This window comes from Chiloscyllium plagiosum, unplaced genomic scaffold, assembly GCF_037043375.1.
Source record: "Chiloscyllium plagiosum isolate Xiang-an unplaced genomic scaffold, Cpla_swu_hap1 HiC_scaffold_21, whole genome shotgun sequence".
In the NCBI taxonomy this organism is placed as follows: domain Eukaryota; kingdom Metazoa; phylum Chordata; class Chondrichthyes; order Orectolobiformes; family Hemiscylliidae; genus Chiloscyllium; species Chiloscyllium plagiosum.
In genome coordinates, this window is record NW_028270159.1 from 14,975,228 (window position 1) to 14,990,395 (window position 15,168).

The 15,168-nt window shown below is 43.5% G+C and overlaps 1 protein-coding gene across 1 annotated transcript in view; it reads right to left on the reverse strand.

The window, feature by feature from the left end:
* Positions 1-916: 916 nt before the first annotated feature.
* LOC122564614 (hemicentin-1-like) overlaps positions 917-15,168 on the reverse strand; it is a 421,032-nt gene continuing 406,780 nt past the window's right edge. The window contains exons 102-105 of the mRNA XM_087998302.1: positions 10,491-10,829; positions 5,199-5,318; positions 3,181-3,307; positions 917-3,078 (exon numbers count right to left, since the gene is read on the reverse strand). Coding sequence (XP_087854428.1) covers positions 2,721-3,078; positions 3,181-3,307; positions 5,199-5,318; positions 10,491-10,829 — 944 coding nt within the window. The 3' untranslated portion in view covers positions 917-2,720. The remainder of the gene's footprint in view (positions 3,079-3,180; positions 3,308-5,198; positions 5,319-10,490; positions 10,830-15,168) is intronic.

The following is a 15,168-nucleotide window of genomic DNA, read 5'->3' on the forward strand; positions in this document are numbered from 1 at the left end:
CCGCAACCTAAAGGACTAGCCACACTACCATACATCAGGAGCATTTCAGAACTGACAGCCAGACTACTGCGACCACTAGGATTTATAACAGCACACAAACCAACAACCACTCTCAGACAACAACTCACCAGAACGAAGGACCCGATACCCAGCATGAGCAAAACCAATGTAGTGTACAAAATCCCATGCAAGGACTGTACAAAACACTACATAGGACAAACAGGAAGACAGCTAACGATCCACATCCATGAACATCAACTAGCCACGAAACGACACGACCAGCTATCCTTAGTAGCCACACACGCAGACGACAAGCAACATGAATTCGACTGGGACAACACTACCATTATAGGGCAAGCCAAACAAAGAACAGACAGGGAATTCCTAGAAGCATGGCACTCATCCACAAACTCCATCAACAAACACATCGACCTGGACCCAATATACCGGCCACTACAGCGGACAGCTGAAACTGACAACCGGAAGCGGCAGGGACAGGCCACTATAAATGCCGGAGGAAACACCACAGAAGCGCTTCACAGGAGGGTCCCAAGCACTGAGGATGGCACCTAGACAGGGGACAAAACGTTTGCAACAAAAATTTCCAGCTCGGCGAACAGAACCACAACAACGAGCACCCGAGCTACAAATCTTCACCCAAATTTTGATCTTTCTTTCATGTTAATTTTCAGATGGATTGATGGAAGCATATGGTGGGATCTTGCAGATTCTGGCCAATTAGTCTATCCAGGCTGTTGACCATCTCGAGTAGCTGCTTGATCAAATTTAGAACAATGCGTGACCACTCGGTTAAATTCAGGTAAATATGTTGTTTTGGAATTGTGTTGTTGTGAGTGTGTGAACGTTCTTATAAGATGACATCCAGACTACTTTCTGAAACAGAAGTTAGGCCACATTTTAAATGTTAATTTCCTTAATTCCTCATTTTAATGTTTCCCAGAACATGTTAGGACCTTGTCACAAAGACAAATAAATAGGGAAAAACGACATTTTATGCAGAATTTGGGGCACTGTTTTACAATAAAAATCACAGCTGCCTGTCTCAGGACTCTGAGCATTCTGTTATAATTCACTCTTCGGACAGTGGATTTTATAATTCAGCACAACATATTCAGACACCTCAGTGGTTACAATACGTATAATAGTTAGTTCACAAATGAGAAACATTAAACCCATATATCGACAATGACTTCTACAAAAAAGAACATAATTATGCTTGGCTTTCCAATTACTGCTGCTGCCTTTGAGCTCCTTCAACCTGAGTGTGAACAGTGAGGTCCACACGTTGTGGTGAAACTCCATTGAGACGTCATCAAGTGCAAGACTAGCTTACTGAGGCAGGAAGTGGTGTGATGTGTGTGAGGTGGTCCTAGCAGCAGAGTAGGAGAGGGAGATTGAATGTAAAGGATTTAGGAATACATCAACTAAGTGACAGAACTTACAGCAGAGTTGACTGAAAGTGCAATGAAAAAATAGATTTTGAAGGTATTAATGACAGAGAGGAAGACAAGATAAGGGGATAGAACTCCAGTGGGAGCGGTCAAAACGTTGAATGGTTGAACATCAAAGTGAGGAACGCTGAGTGGGGAAGTACCAGAGAATCTGTGCCAGCTATTCCCTGTGTGATAAAGGCAATGGATATGATAATCCCATACCTCAACTATAACCTTTTCAGTGATGTAAGTAGCAAGTGGACAAGGACCAATACTTCCATTGCAATATACAGAGGATCTACACCACACCATACAGGTCCTGTATGAATAGATCCTAAAGGCGTTTTTTTAATCTTCTGGCAGATCCTCACATACAGCTGCTACAGAGGATTGAATGGCCTTTCAAACAGGCTGTTTGGTTAAGTGCCAAGAAAAGAAAAAGGGATAACTTCAAAATATTTTTAAGCAAGTCCTTTGGAAAGCATGTCAAATTGAGAACATTAAATGTTTACCAGGATTTGTATGGGTTATCCTTAAGCTCAATCGCAATTCGTTGAAGACACCAATCTCTCCCATAAAACAGGTAGCAAGTCTATGGGGAGCACATCCTGTCCAGCATTCTGCCCCACTGAATACTAAGAAAACACCGTACCTGTTAAATATACTGAATGTCTTGTTTGCAAGGGCATCACTTATCCTTGCCTGCTCGGGCAGTGGGCGTTTGCCAGAATTGAGATGCTCCTTGTCAGCTCCTGGACTACTCTGAGGAGATGGTGCTCAGTACTTACAAATGGTGGAACATCCTGTAGCTCTTCCCAATTCAGCCCAAATCAAAATGAGGATGTGGGGTGAGGGGGTGGCACATTCTCAAACTATAGCTTTTACACTGGGGATGTCTTTGCCAAACTACTCAGTGAGTAGTATGGACTGCACTCATATACAGTCTTAATATCTATCCTCAGGACACTGTATAATAAACCGTGCTGTTTTTTTTGAACAGTAATGTTGGGACTCATTGTGTCTCTGGTGTTAACCCACCCATAAACAGATTAATAGAATTTAGTTTCACATCGGGTCTTAAACATTGATCCGTAACTCTGAACAAGAGGTATTCACGTGGTATGAAAAGTGTGGAGCTTGGAAGACTTGGCAAGCCATTGTCGCCAGGTGAAAAAGCGGAGCCTTTCGGAGGAAAAAAAATAAGCACTTTGTTTTGTAAAATAGTTAAAGAATACACATCCCTCCATGCAGAAGCTGCTGTTGGCCTTAGTAAGGGTATGGGGACACAGCAATGACAATGACAAATACACTCTGGTACTTCAGTGGCCCCTGCTCGCTGAAGGTGGTAGCACGCACTTTCAGGCGGTACACCCTGGGTTCCATCAGGGGGTGCAGAGTGTGCACGATCCCATGACCCCGGTCAGTGCGAATGGCAAAGGGACTTGCCACATCCTGCTCAATGGCAGTAAAGTTGGTCCTGCTCTGTAGCACACCACGCTCTGAGAACGCTGACAGTCGGATCACATCATGCTTGGCTGGGATTCCTCGAGGGAGGGTCAGCAGCTTGTACTGAAATGCCAGGGGACCAGCTGAACAGTGGAGGATGCAGCGGCGGTAACAGGTCCTAGGAAGAGAAGAATGGGAAGAAAATAGAAAACATTATGTTTCAGGACCAGGAAAAGAAAAAAACAACTTCCATAATTGAACCCTGCATTCTTCCTCTTACCCTGGGCTGGCTCCCCTCCGGTAGCTGGCTGGACAAGGCGTATCTATACATTGGTGGCTGCCTCTCATGTTGAAACACATCTGGTTCGGCCCACATTTGATATTCTGTTCCTGACATTCATCAATATCTGAAATAATGAAGCACAATGTATTGCATGGATGTCCAGCTAATAAGATAGAAATATGTCAACAACATTAACAAAGGGCAATTGCAAATGGCTCGATAAAATGCCTAAGATCATAAGAAATTGAAGCAGAAGTAACTCATTGGGACATTGATGCTGCACTATCAACCAATACGCTGGGCTAATCTGATTACTGCCTCAACCCCACATTCCTAACTAGCCCCATAATCCTTCAGTTGCTTATCAATTAAAGATCTGTCTTATTCAGACTTGATCGTGTTGATTGACACAGCCTCCTTTGCTCTGAGGAAGAATTCCAAAGACTAACAATCCCCTAAGAAAATAATTCCTCTCATCTTGGACTTAAAGGGGAGATGTCTTCTGTTTAAACAGCTTAAGCTGAAACGTTTAGGTTCCTTGAGTAGGAGAAACAGCCTCTCAGCATTTACAGGGTTCAAGACCTTACAGAATCTTATGTTACAATAACATCACCTCTTATTCTTCTAACACCCCATCCTGCACAACCATTCCACTGAAGACAACATTTCATTCTATGAATCAATGAAATGAACATTCTCTGAACTCCTTAAGTCATTAAAGCTGTACACATTGCTCTAGGTGCAATCGCACCAATGCTACATACTGTTGTAGCAAACTATCTCTATGTTTATACTCCATTTCTGTTGCAATAAAGACCAACATTTCATTTGCCTTCCTACTTACTTGCTAAACCTTCACAATGATTGTTTGAAATTCATGTGCAAAGACATGCAGAGCCCATTGGATTGAGGCATTCTGTAGTCTCTCTCCAGCTATATAATATTCTGCTTTTCTATTCTTCCTGCAAAAGTGGAAAATTTCACATTTTCTTACATTCTGCTCAATATGCTAAATTTTTCCTGCTCACTTACCTAGATCCTTTTGCAGACTCTTTATAGCTCCATCCCTCAAAAACTCACACTCCTTTTTGTAAACCAGAAGAATTAAACAAGATGGATTCACTCAGTTGTGACTTCAACATCAAACCAGGGAATGGCATTGACTCCCTAAAGTCAGTCTCACTTGGTGCTGAGGTGTGGTGCCCAAATTTGGGACAGCTAGCCCACAGATTAGCTGAGTAACAGCCTGACATAGTCATACACATAGAACCATATTTACCAGCTCAGATTTCTCCATCACTATCCCAATGTCTGTGTTGACCCCCTGGAACTAGCTACAGAATAGAGCTCTGCATTCTCTAGCTTTCTGATGTAGTTGATCTCTTAACGCCCGATATCATTCATGTTTTCTTTGTTTCCACGTTCCCCCCAAAGTATTTTTGTCCCCTTTGAAATATAGGATTCAAAAGTGTCCACATTACCCTGAGTGCTTTCAGAGAGTAGAGGTGTAATGAATTGGGAAATTAATCATTACTCATTATTACATTGGTATTACAGGAACAGCAATGTAGTGGGATTGTGTGGGGTTGGGCATGGAAAAAACTCTGAACTGGATCTGTTGACTCAGTTTATAAATGTTATATCTTAGTCATAAAGATGAACAGGCTTTTAATCTAAACGCTGGTGACTCCTCATCTTAGTCCTAAAAGGTTTACACCTCGTCCATAACCAATGACCCTGGTTCTGAACTTCCTCCCCATCAGGAACATCCTTCCTGCATCTAATCTGTCCAGCCTGTTAGAATTTTATCGGTTTATTTTGGAGTCCCCTCAATCTTTCAAATTCCAGTGAATACAATCCTAACCTGATCAGCCAGGAATAACCAAGAACTGGCAGCATCAGGAAAAAGAAAATCAGAACATAGGGAAAGAGATTTTGTTTTATCAAGGGATAACACCATAAGGAACAAGCCATTGTCATAGACAGCATGATCCTCTATGTTGTTCATCACTTACCCTGGCAGTTTCTACCATTGGGCAGCAGTCGATAACCGGATGGGCAAATGCAACGGTAGCTGCCCTGGGTGTTCTTGCAATCATGCTGGCAGACATGCCAAGTCTGGCATTCATTGATATCTGGAACAAAATAAAACAACCCACACACTCAAATCTGGCATGGCACTGAGCATCTAATTCTAGATTCCAATTCAGAACTAAATCAATATTTGTCCTTGTTTCTTGCATTAACTCTTCTCTGTACACATTTTGCAATCACATGATATGGTAAAGGACAAAGGTGGCTACACTTCATAAATACTGAGATCGTGAAAGGTGCTTTAGAAAGGTTTGCTAGCACTCTTCGGGGGGGTTTAAACTAATTTGGCAGGGGGATGGGATCCGGACTTGTAGTCCAGCAAGTAAGCTAGCTGTGTGTCAGGATGCCCAAGACTGTAGGGAGGCTGTGGAGAAAGTAGCACTGACAGGGACTACTTGCGGACACAGAGATGGGCTCAAGTGCGTATACTTCAACGCAAGGAGTATCAGAAATAAGGTGGGTGAACTTAAGGCGTGGATCGGTACCTGGGACTACGATGTTGTGGCCATCACGGAAACGTGGATAGATGAGGGACAGGAATGGCTGTTGGAGGTTCCTGGTTACAGGTGCTTCAGTAAGATTAGGGAGGGTGGGAAAAAAGGAGGGGGGTGGCATTGCTAATTAGAAATGGTATAACGGCTGCAGAAAGGAAGTTTGAGGGGGATCTGCCTCTGGAGGTAGTATGGGCTGAAGTCAGAAATAGGAAAGGTGCAGTCACCTTGTTGGGTGTTTACTATAGGCCCCCCAATAGCAGCAGAGATGTGGAGAAACAGATTGGGAAACAGATTTTGGAAAGGTGCAGAAGCCACAGGGTCGTAGTCATGGGCGACTTCAACTTCTCAAATATTGATTGGAAGCTCTTTAGATCAAGTAGATTGGATGGGGCGGTGTTTGTGCAGTGTGTCCAGGAAGCTTTTCTAACGCAGTATGTAGATTGTCCAACCAGAGGGGAGGCCATATTGGATTTGGTACTCGGTAATGAACCGGGACAAGTGGTGGGCTTGTTAGTGGGTGAACATTTTGGTGATGGTGACCACAATTCTGTGACTTTCACCTTGGTTATGGAGAGAGATAGGTGCGCACAACAAGGTAGATTTTATAATTGGGGGAAGGGAAATTACGATGCTGTAAGGCAGGATTTGAGGAGCATACGTTGGGAGCATAGGCTGTCAGGGAAGGATGTGGTGGAAATGTGGAACTTTTTCAAAAAGCAGATACGACGTGTCCATGATATGTATGTACCTATCAGGCAGGAAAGAAATGGTCGTGTGAGGGAGCCTTGGTTGACGAGAGAGGTTGAATGTCTGGTAAAGAGGAAGAAGGAGCCTTACATAAGGTTGAGGAAACAGGATTCAGACAGAGCAGTGGAGGGATACAGGATAGCCAGAAGGGACCTGAAGAAAGGGATTAGGAGAGCTAAGAGAGGGCATGAAAAATCGTTGGCGGATAGGATCAAGGATAACCCCAAGGCATTTTATGCGTATGTGAGAAACCTGAGAATGACGAGAACGAGGGTAGGTCCGATCAAGGACAGTAGTGGGAGACTGTGTATTGAGTCGGAAGAGATAGGAGAGGTCTTGAACAAGTACTTCTCTTCAGTATTTACGAACGAGAGGGACCGTATTGTAGAAGAGGAGAGTGTGAAATGGACTGGTAAGCTAGAAGAGATACCTGTTAGGAAGGAAGATGTGTTGGACATTTTGAACAACTTGAGGATAGACAAGTCCCCCGGGCCTGACGGGATATATCCTAGGATTATATGGGAAGCAAGAGAGGAAATTGCAGTACCGTTGGCAATGATCTTCTCGTCTTCACTGGCAACGGGGGTGGTACCAGGGGACTGGAGAGTAGCGAATGTTGTGCCCCTGTTCAAAAAAGGGAATAGGGATAACCCCGGGAATTACAGGCCTGTTAGTCTTACTTCTGTGGTAGGCAAAGTAATGGAAAGGGTACTGAGGGATAGGATTTATGAGTATCTGGAAAGACACTGCTTGATTAGGGACAGCCAGCACGGATTTGTGAAGGGTAGGTCTTGCCTTACAAGTCTTATTGAATTCTTCGAGGAGGTGACCAAGCATGTGGATGAGGGTAGAGCAGTGGATGTAGTGTACATGGATTTTAGTAAGGCATTTGATAAGGTTCCCCATGGTAGGCTTATGCGGAAAGTCAGGAGGCATGGGATAGAGGGAAATTTGGCCAATTGGATAGAAAACTGGCTAACCGGTCGAAGGCAGAGAGTGGTGGTAGATGGTAAATATTCAGCCTGGAGCCCAGTTACAAGTGGAGTTCCGCAGGGATCAGTTCTGGGTCCTCTGCTGTTTGTAATTTTTATTAATGACTTAGATGAGGGAGTCGAAGGGTGGGTCAGTAAATTTGCAGATGATACGAAGATAGGTGGAGTTGTGGACAGTGAGGAGGGCTGTTGTCGGCTACAGAGGGACTTAGATATGATGCAGAGCTGGGCTGAGGAGTGGCAGATGGAGTTCAACCCTGCCAAGTGTGAGGTTGTCCATTTTGGAAGAACAAATAAGAATGCGGAATACAGGGTTAATGGTAGGGTTCTTAGTCAGGTGGAGGAACAGAGGGATCTTGGGGTCTATGTACATAGATCTTTGAAGGTTGCCACTCAGGTGGATAGAGTTTGTAAGAAGGCCTATGGAGTATTATCGTTCATTAGCAGAGGGATTGAATTCAAGAGTCGTGAAGTGATGTTGCAGCTGTACAGGACTTTGGTTAGGCCACAGTTGGTGTACTGTGTGCAGTTCTGGTCGACTCACTTTAGGAAAGATGTGGAAGCTTTGGAGAGGGTGCAGATAAGATTTACCAGGATGTTGCCTGGAATGGAGAGGAAGTCGTACGAGGATAGGTTGAGAGTTCTCGGCCTTTTCTCGTTGGAACGGCGAAGGATGAGGGGTGACTTGATAGAGGTTTATAAGATGATCAGAGGAATAGATAGAGTAGACAGTCAGAAACTTTTTCCCCGGGTACAACAGAGTGTTACAAGGGGACATAAATTTAAGGTGAAGGGTGGAAGGTATAGGGGAGATGTCAGGGGTGGGTTCTTTACCCAGAGAGTGGTGGGGGCATGGAATGCGCTGCCCGTGGGAGTGGTAGAGTCGGAATCATTGGCGACCTTTAAGCGGCAATTGGATAGGTACATGGATGGGTACTTAATCTAGGTTAGAAGTTCGGCACAACATCGTGGGCCGAAGGGCCTGTTCTGTGCTGTATTGTTCTATGTTCTATGTTCTAAATGCAAGTTATTTATTTGTTACGTGAGGACTGTGTAGGGAGGCAATACAATAGTAATTTCTATAATATCCTGTTCATCTCCTAAACAGGTACATATCAAACAAGACTACACAGGGCGAGACACTGAGATTCAGTGTTGTAATTCAATCCAGAATAACGTTGTCTCAAGCTGTAAAGGATCCGTGCTGTGTGAGAAAAAAGGTTTACAAGTGGGGTAGATGGTGGGTGATGGTAATGTCTCTGGACTGGTAGTCCAGAAGGTCAGGGTAATGCTTTGGGAATGGAGGGTTCATGCTAACTGGTGAAATTTCAATTCAATGTCTCTATGGGGAACTGAAGGCTTGTTTCAGTGATGGTAACAATGGAATGATTATCTTTAAAGCCCACATAGTTCACCAATGCCATTATGGCATTATATTGGATAGTGCCACTTCCAGAGCTGACAACAGTCGAATGAGATAATATTTCTTGGGTGTAACAGTTCTGTGGTATTAGAAGGGTTTTAATTCAACATGTTGTGCAGCACACTGGAATTTGGAACGTGCTAATACTTCATTAAGAGCAAATATAATCCTTTAATCATGGAGTTAATCCACTTGCACTGCCAATGCAAATTAGTCTATTAAATATTTGCTGTCTTCACATATTTACAGATGGGATGAGAGGGACAGAGTTTGTTAAACAATGTCGCCATCTTCTGGACAATAAAGGAGCTGGTTGAAGAGAAGTTGCTTCACTTAAACTGCTCAACCCTTTCCTAGCCTTTTCTTACTCTCTCCCATTTTCTTAGCATTTTTCTTTTCTGACCGGATTGTAATGAAGATGCTATTCCTGAAATGGTCCTCCCTTTGTTCCTTCTGCTGAACATGAATTTCTTGAATATTGCTGCTTTTTTCTGTTTTTATTTGATTTGTAATTCTGTTTATCCTAACCTTTTTCTTCTCATTTTTATTACTCTTTTTCTCCTCAGTTCTCTCCTTCCATCCCCTGTATACTTTAATTTTATTACCATCAAATACTCATAACCCTGCATTTTGTCTACACTCAACAAATTGTGAATTCTGCAAAATCCCAGAGTGTATTTTCCATTTTCATTGAGATTTAATGAAAAAAAATGATCATTTATCCATCGTGGGTAAGGCTAGCATTTATTTCCCATGCCTAGTTGTCCCAGAGAATGTGGTGGTGAACTACCTTCTTCACTTGCTGAAGTTCTTGTGGTGTAAGTACATCACAGTTAGGATATTGACCTGTGGCAGTGAAGGAACAGCGATTTGTTCCAAGTCAGCATCATGTGCAGGTAGGAGGGGAACTTGTAAATGGTAATATCCCCATGCATCTGGCTTTCGAGGTGATGGAGGTTGTGGGTTTTGAAAGTCTTGTCAGAGGAGCCTTAGTGTGTTGCTGCAAAGCATTTTGGAGATGATAAACATTTTTGTCATCATGTGGAGTCAGGTGGTGAGGTAGTCACCATAGCATTCTCAGACTCTGACCGACTTTTAAACCACAGTATTTATATGGGTGATCCAGTTCAGTTCCTCGTCAATAGTTACTCCCAAGATCTGCTGGTGTTCAGATATGAAATTATACAAAAGACAATAGATTGGGAAAAAAAAATTATACAAAGAAACAAAATAGGAGCAGGTGTAGGCCCCTAAAGCCTGCATCACTTAATACAATCATGGCTGATCTGCTTGCGTTTTAACTCCATATTCTGATCAATCACCAATAAACTTTGATTTCTTTACCTAACAGAATCTATTCACTTCTGCCAAATATTCAATGATCCCACTTTCCCTCATCTCAGCCCTAAAATGCCGACAACTAATTTTAAAACAGTGTCCTTTAGTTCTGGACTGATCCACAGGAGAAAACATTCCTTCCATGTCCACCTTGTCAGGACCATACAGGATCTTAGACTTAATTAAAACTCAGAATTTCTTGCTGAAAACATTACTCACCTGTACAGACCCCATTCCTCTTTCTGTATCCAGTGGGACAGGACTTCCTGTTGTCTTGTGTCTCAAATTCCCGGTTCATCTTCCAGCCCAGCCAGGTGTAGAAGGGGTTAATCTGGTTCTGGCTGGTCTGCTGGCTATGGCTATATTGACTGATGGAGACTAATTGGGGTCTGAAGCTTGTGATTGTGCTGTTGCTCAGTTTAGGCGTTTCCAATCCAGCACAGGACTTGGCATCACCCTGTAGCCGCTTTCCAGGAGGACACAGGCACTTGTAGCTGCCAACCAGGTTTCGACATTGGTAGACACAGGGCTTGGGAATCTGTTGGCATTCATCGACATCTGGTGCAAAAGGGATGGGAATGGAGCGGGGAGCATAAATCAAGATGTATTCATATAAAATATTAATCATCGGGAAGAAATTGAAAGCACTAGGCATCACATTCACACTTTCACCAAGTTCTTAAGGACTCAATCTGTGCTCTCTGCTCATTCTGAATTTTTAACATGGCTAGAAACAAACTGCACAAGATTACCTGATATTCAGGGCAGGACTTCGTGAGTGACAGGCCACTCACTGAAATCCATAGGGAAAGTCTGCGAGAAGCTCAAAGGTACTGTGGATGACTGAATTTAATAATACTGTATTCTCAAGTAGGTATCAGCAGCAGAACCCCATTTAGAGGATGCCTTGCTGTCAATATGACCTTTATTTCATTAATAAGGAACATTTATTTGTCCATTTTCTCCTTTTCAGTTGCCATGGGTTACACCTATTGTTGGAATCCTAGAGTTGTCAACCCATCATGACTGCCCTGGAGTCATAGTGTCATAAAGTCATAGAGATGTACAGCATGGAAACAGACCCTTTGGTCCAACCCGTCCATGCCGACCAGATATCCCAACCCAATCTAGTCCCACCTGCCAGCACCCAGCCCATATCCCTCCAAAACCCTTCCTATTCATATACCCATCCAATGCCTTTTAAATGCTGCAATTGTACCAGCCTCCACCACATCCACTGGCAGCTCATTCCATACACATACCACCCTCTGCGTGAAAGTGTTGCTCCTTAGGTCTCATCTATATCTTTCCCCTCTCACCCTGAACCTATGCCCTCTAGTTCTGGACTTCCTGACCCCAGGGAAAAGACTTTGTCGATTTATCCTATCCATGCCCCTCATAATTTTGTAAACCTCGATAAGGTCGCCCCTCAGCCTCCGACAGTCCAGGGAAAACAGCCTCAGCCTGTTCAGCCTCTCCCTGTAGCTCAGATCCTCCAACCCTGGCAACATCCTTGTAAATCTTTTCTAAACCCTTTCAAGTTTCACAACATTTTTCCGATAGGAAGGAGACCAGAATTGCACGCAATATTCCAACAGTGGCCTAACCAATGTCCTGTACAGCTGCAACAGGACCTCCCAACTTTTGTACTCAATACTCTGACCAAACGCCTTCTTCACTATCCTATCCACCTGCGACGCCACTTTCAAGGAGCTATGAACCTGCACTCCAAGGTCTCCTTGTTCAGCAACACTCCCTAGGACCTTACCATTAAGTGTATAAGTCCTGCTAAGATTTGCTTTCCCAAAATGCAGCACCTCGCATTTATCTGGATTAAACTCCATCTGCCACTTCTCAGCCCATTGGCCCATCTGGTCCAGATCCTGTTGTAATCTGAGGTAACCCTCTTCGCTGTCCACTACACCTCCAATTTTGGTGTCATCTGCAAACTTACTAACTGTACCTCTTATACTCGCATCCAAATCATTTATGTAAATGACAAAAAGTAGAGGGCCCAGCACCGATCCTTGTGGCACTCCACTGATCACAGGCCTTCAGTCTGAAAAACAACCCTCCACCACCACCCTCTGCCTTCTACCTTTGAGCCAGTTCTGTATTCAAATGGCTAATTCTCCCTGTATTCCATGAGATCTAACCTTGCTAATCAGTCTCCCATGGGGAATGTTTTAGATCAGGTGTAGACAGGATAGATTGAGTGAATCCTTAGAAGAGTGTAAAGAAAGTAGGAGTATACTTAAGAGGGAAATCAGGAAGGCAAAACGGGGACATGAGATAGCTTTGGCAAATAGAATTAAGGAGAATCCAAAGGGTTTTTACAAATATATTAAGGGCAAAAGGTTAACTAGGGAGAGAATAGGGCCCTTTCGGGATTGAAGTGTTGGATATTTTGAAAAGCATTAAGGTAGACTGCCCCAGGATCTGATGGGATCTATCCCAGAATTCTGAGAGAGGTGACAGAAGAAATTACTGGAACTTTGTAAGAAATCAATGTATCTTCCTTAGTCACAAATGAGGTCATAGAGGACTGGAGAATAGCCAAAATTGTTCCTTTGTTCAAAATCTATTGTTCAAAGCTGAGTTGGAGGTAATGCAGGATAGGCATGTCCCTTTGAAAACAAGGGATAGGAAAAGCAAGAGTCTGTATCTATCCCAGGTTGCTGAGGGAGGCAAGAGAGGAAATAGCTGGGATGCTGACAGATATCTTTGTGGCATCCTTAAACACAGGTGAAGTGCTGGAGGACTGCTAATGTCCCCCTGTTCAAGAAGGGTAGTAGGAATATTCCAGGTAGCTACAGGCCAGTGAGCCTGATGTCAGTGGTGGGAAAGTTGCTGCAGAAGGTACTGAGGCATAAAATCTATTATTATTTGAAAGAAAATGGGCTTATCGGTGATAGGCAACATGGTTTTGTCTGGGGGAGATCATGCCATACCAACTTAGAGTCATAGAGTCATAGAGATGTACAGTGTGGAAACAGACCCTTCGGTCCAACCTGTCCATGCCGACCAGATATCCCGACCGAGTCTAGTCCCACCTGGGTTGGGATACCTGGTTGGCATGGACAGGTTGGACCGAAGGGTCTGTATCCATGCTGTACATCTCTATGACTCTAAGTTGGTAAGGCATGATCTCCCCTATACAAAACCAAGTTGCCTTTCACCGATAACTTAATAGAGTTCTTTGAGGAAGCGACCAAGTTGATAGATGAAGGAAAGGCTGTCGATGTCATATACATGGACTTTAGTAAGGCTTTGATAAGGTTCCCTATGGTAAACTAATGGAGAAAGTGAAGTCTCATGGTGTGCAGGGTGTTCTAGATAGATGGATAAAGAACTGGTTGAGCAAAAGGAGACAGAAAGTAGTAGTTAAAGGGAGTTCCTTGAAATGGAGAAAGGTGACCAGTGGTGTTCCACAGGGATCAGAGCTAGGGCCTCTGTTGCTTGTGTTGTACATAAATGATCTGGAAGAGGGCGCTGTTGGTCTGATCAGCAAGTTTGCAGACGACACAAAGGTTGGTGGAGTAGCAGAAAGCATAGGGAACTGTCAAAGAATACAGGACAATATAGATAGACTGGTGAGTTGGGTGGAGAAGTGGCAGATGGAGTTCAATCCGGGCAAATGTGAGGTGATGCATTTTGGAAGGTCTAATTCTAGAGCAAACTATACTGTAAATGGAAGAGCCTTGGGAAAAGTTGATGTGCAGAGAGATTATACAAAATTGTACAAACTTTGATTCGGCCGTATTTAGAATACTAAGTACAGTTCTGGTCACCACATTATCAAAAGGATGTGGATGCTTTGGAGAGGGTGCAGAGAAGGTTGACGAAGATGTTGCCTGGTATGGAAGGTGTTAGTTACGAAGAGAGATAGAGTAGGTTAGGATTGTTTTCATTAGAAAAAAGGAGATTGAGGGGGGAATCTGATTGAGGTCTACAAAATCATGAAGGGTATAGACTGGGTAGATAGAGATAAGCTTTTTCCCAGGGTGAGGGATTCAATAATGAGAGGTCATACGTTTAAGGTGAGAGGAGAAAAGTTTAAGGGGGACACATGTGGAAAGTACTTCACACAGAGGGTGGTCGGTGTTGCCAGTAGAGGTAGTAGAGGCAGGCATGGTATTCATTTAAGGTTCGTCTGCACAGATGCATGAGAAGGTGGGGTGCATACAGATTCTTAGGAATTGGACAATAGGTTTAGACAGTGGATTTGGATTGGCACAGGCTTGGAGGGCCGAAGGGCCTGTTCCTGACCCGTAAATTTCCTTTGTTCTTTTTTTAGGAAGGGCAACAGTGTTCATCCGGGAAATTACAGGCTGGTGAGCCTTACGTCAGTGGTAGAGAAATTATTAGAAAAGATTCTTGGAGTCATAGAGTCGTATAGTCTAGAAACAGACTGTTTGGCCCAACTAGTTCACACTGACTATGTTCTCAAACCAAACTAGTCCTACTTGCCTGCATCTGGCCCATATTCCTCCAAACCTTTCCTATTCATGTGCTTATCTAAATGTCTTTTAAACGTAACTGTACATGTATCCAACACTTCCTCTGGCAGCTCATTTCACACACTAACAACTCTCTGTGTAAAAGGATTGTCCCTCATATCCTTTTAAAATCTTTCTCTTCCAACCTTAAAATATGCCCCCTTGTGTTGAATTCCCTCACCTTAGGGAAAAGACCTTTGCTATTCACCTTATCTAGGAACCCCATGATTTTATAAACCTCTATCAGGTCACCTATGCTCCAGTGAAATAAATCCCAGCCTATCCAGTCTATTTTTATAACTCAAATCCTCCATTCCTGGCAACATCCTGGTAAATCTTTTCTTACCCCTCCCCAGTTTAATAATATCCTTCCTACAACAGGGCAAGAGGATTCACCA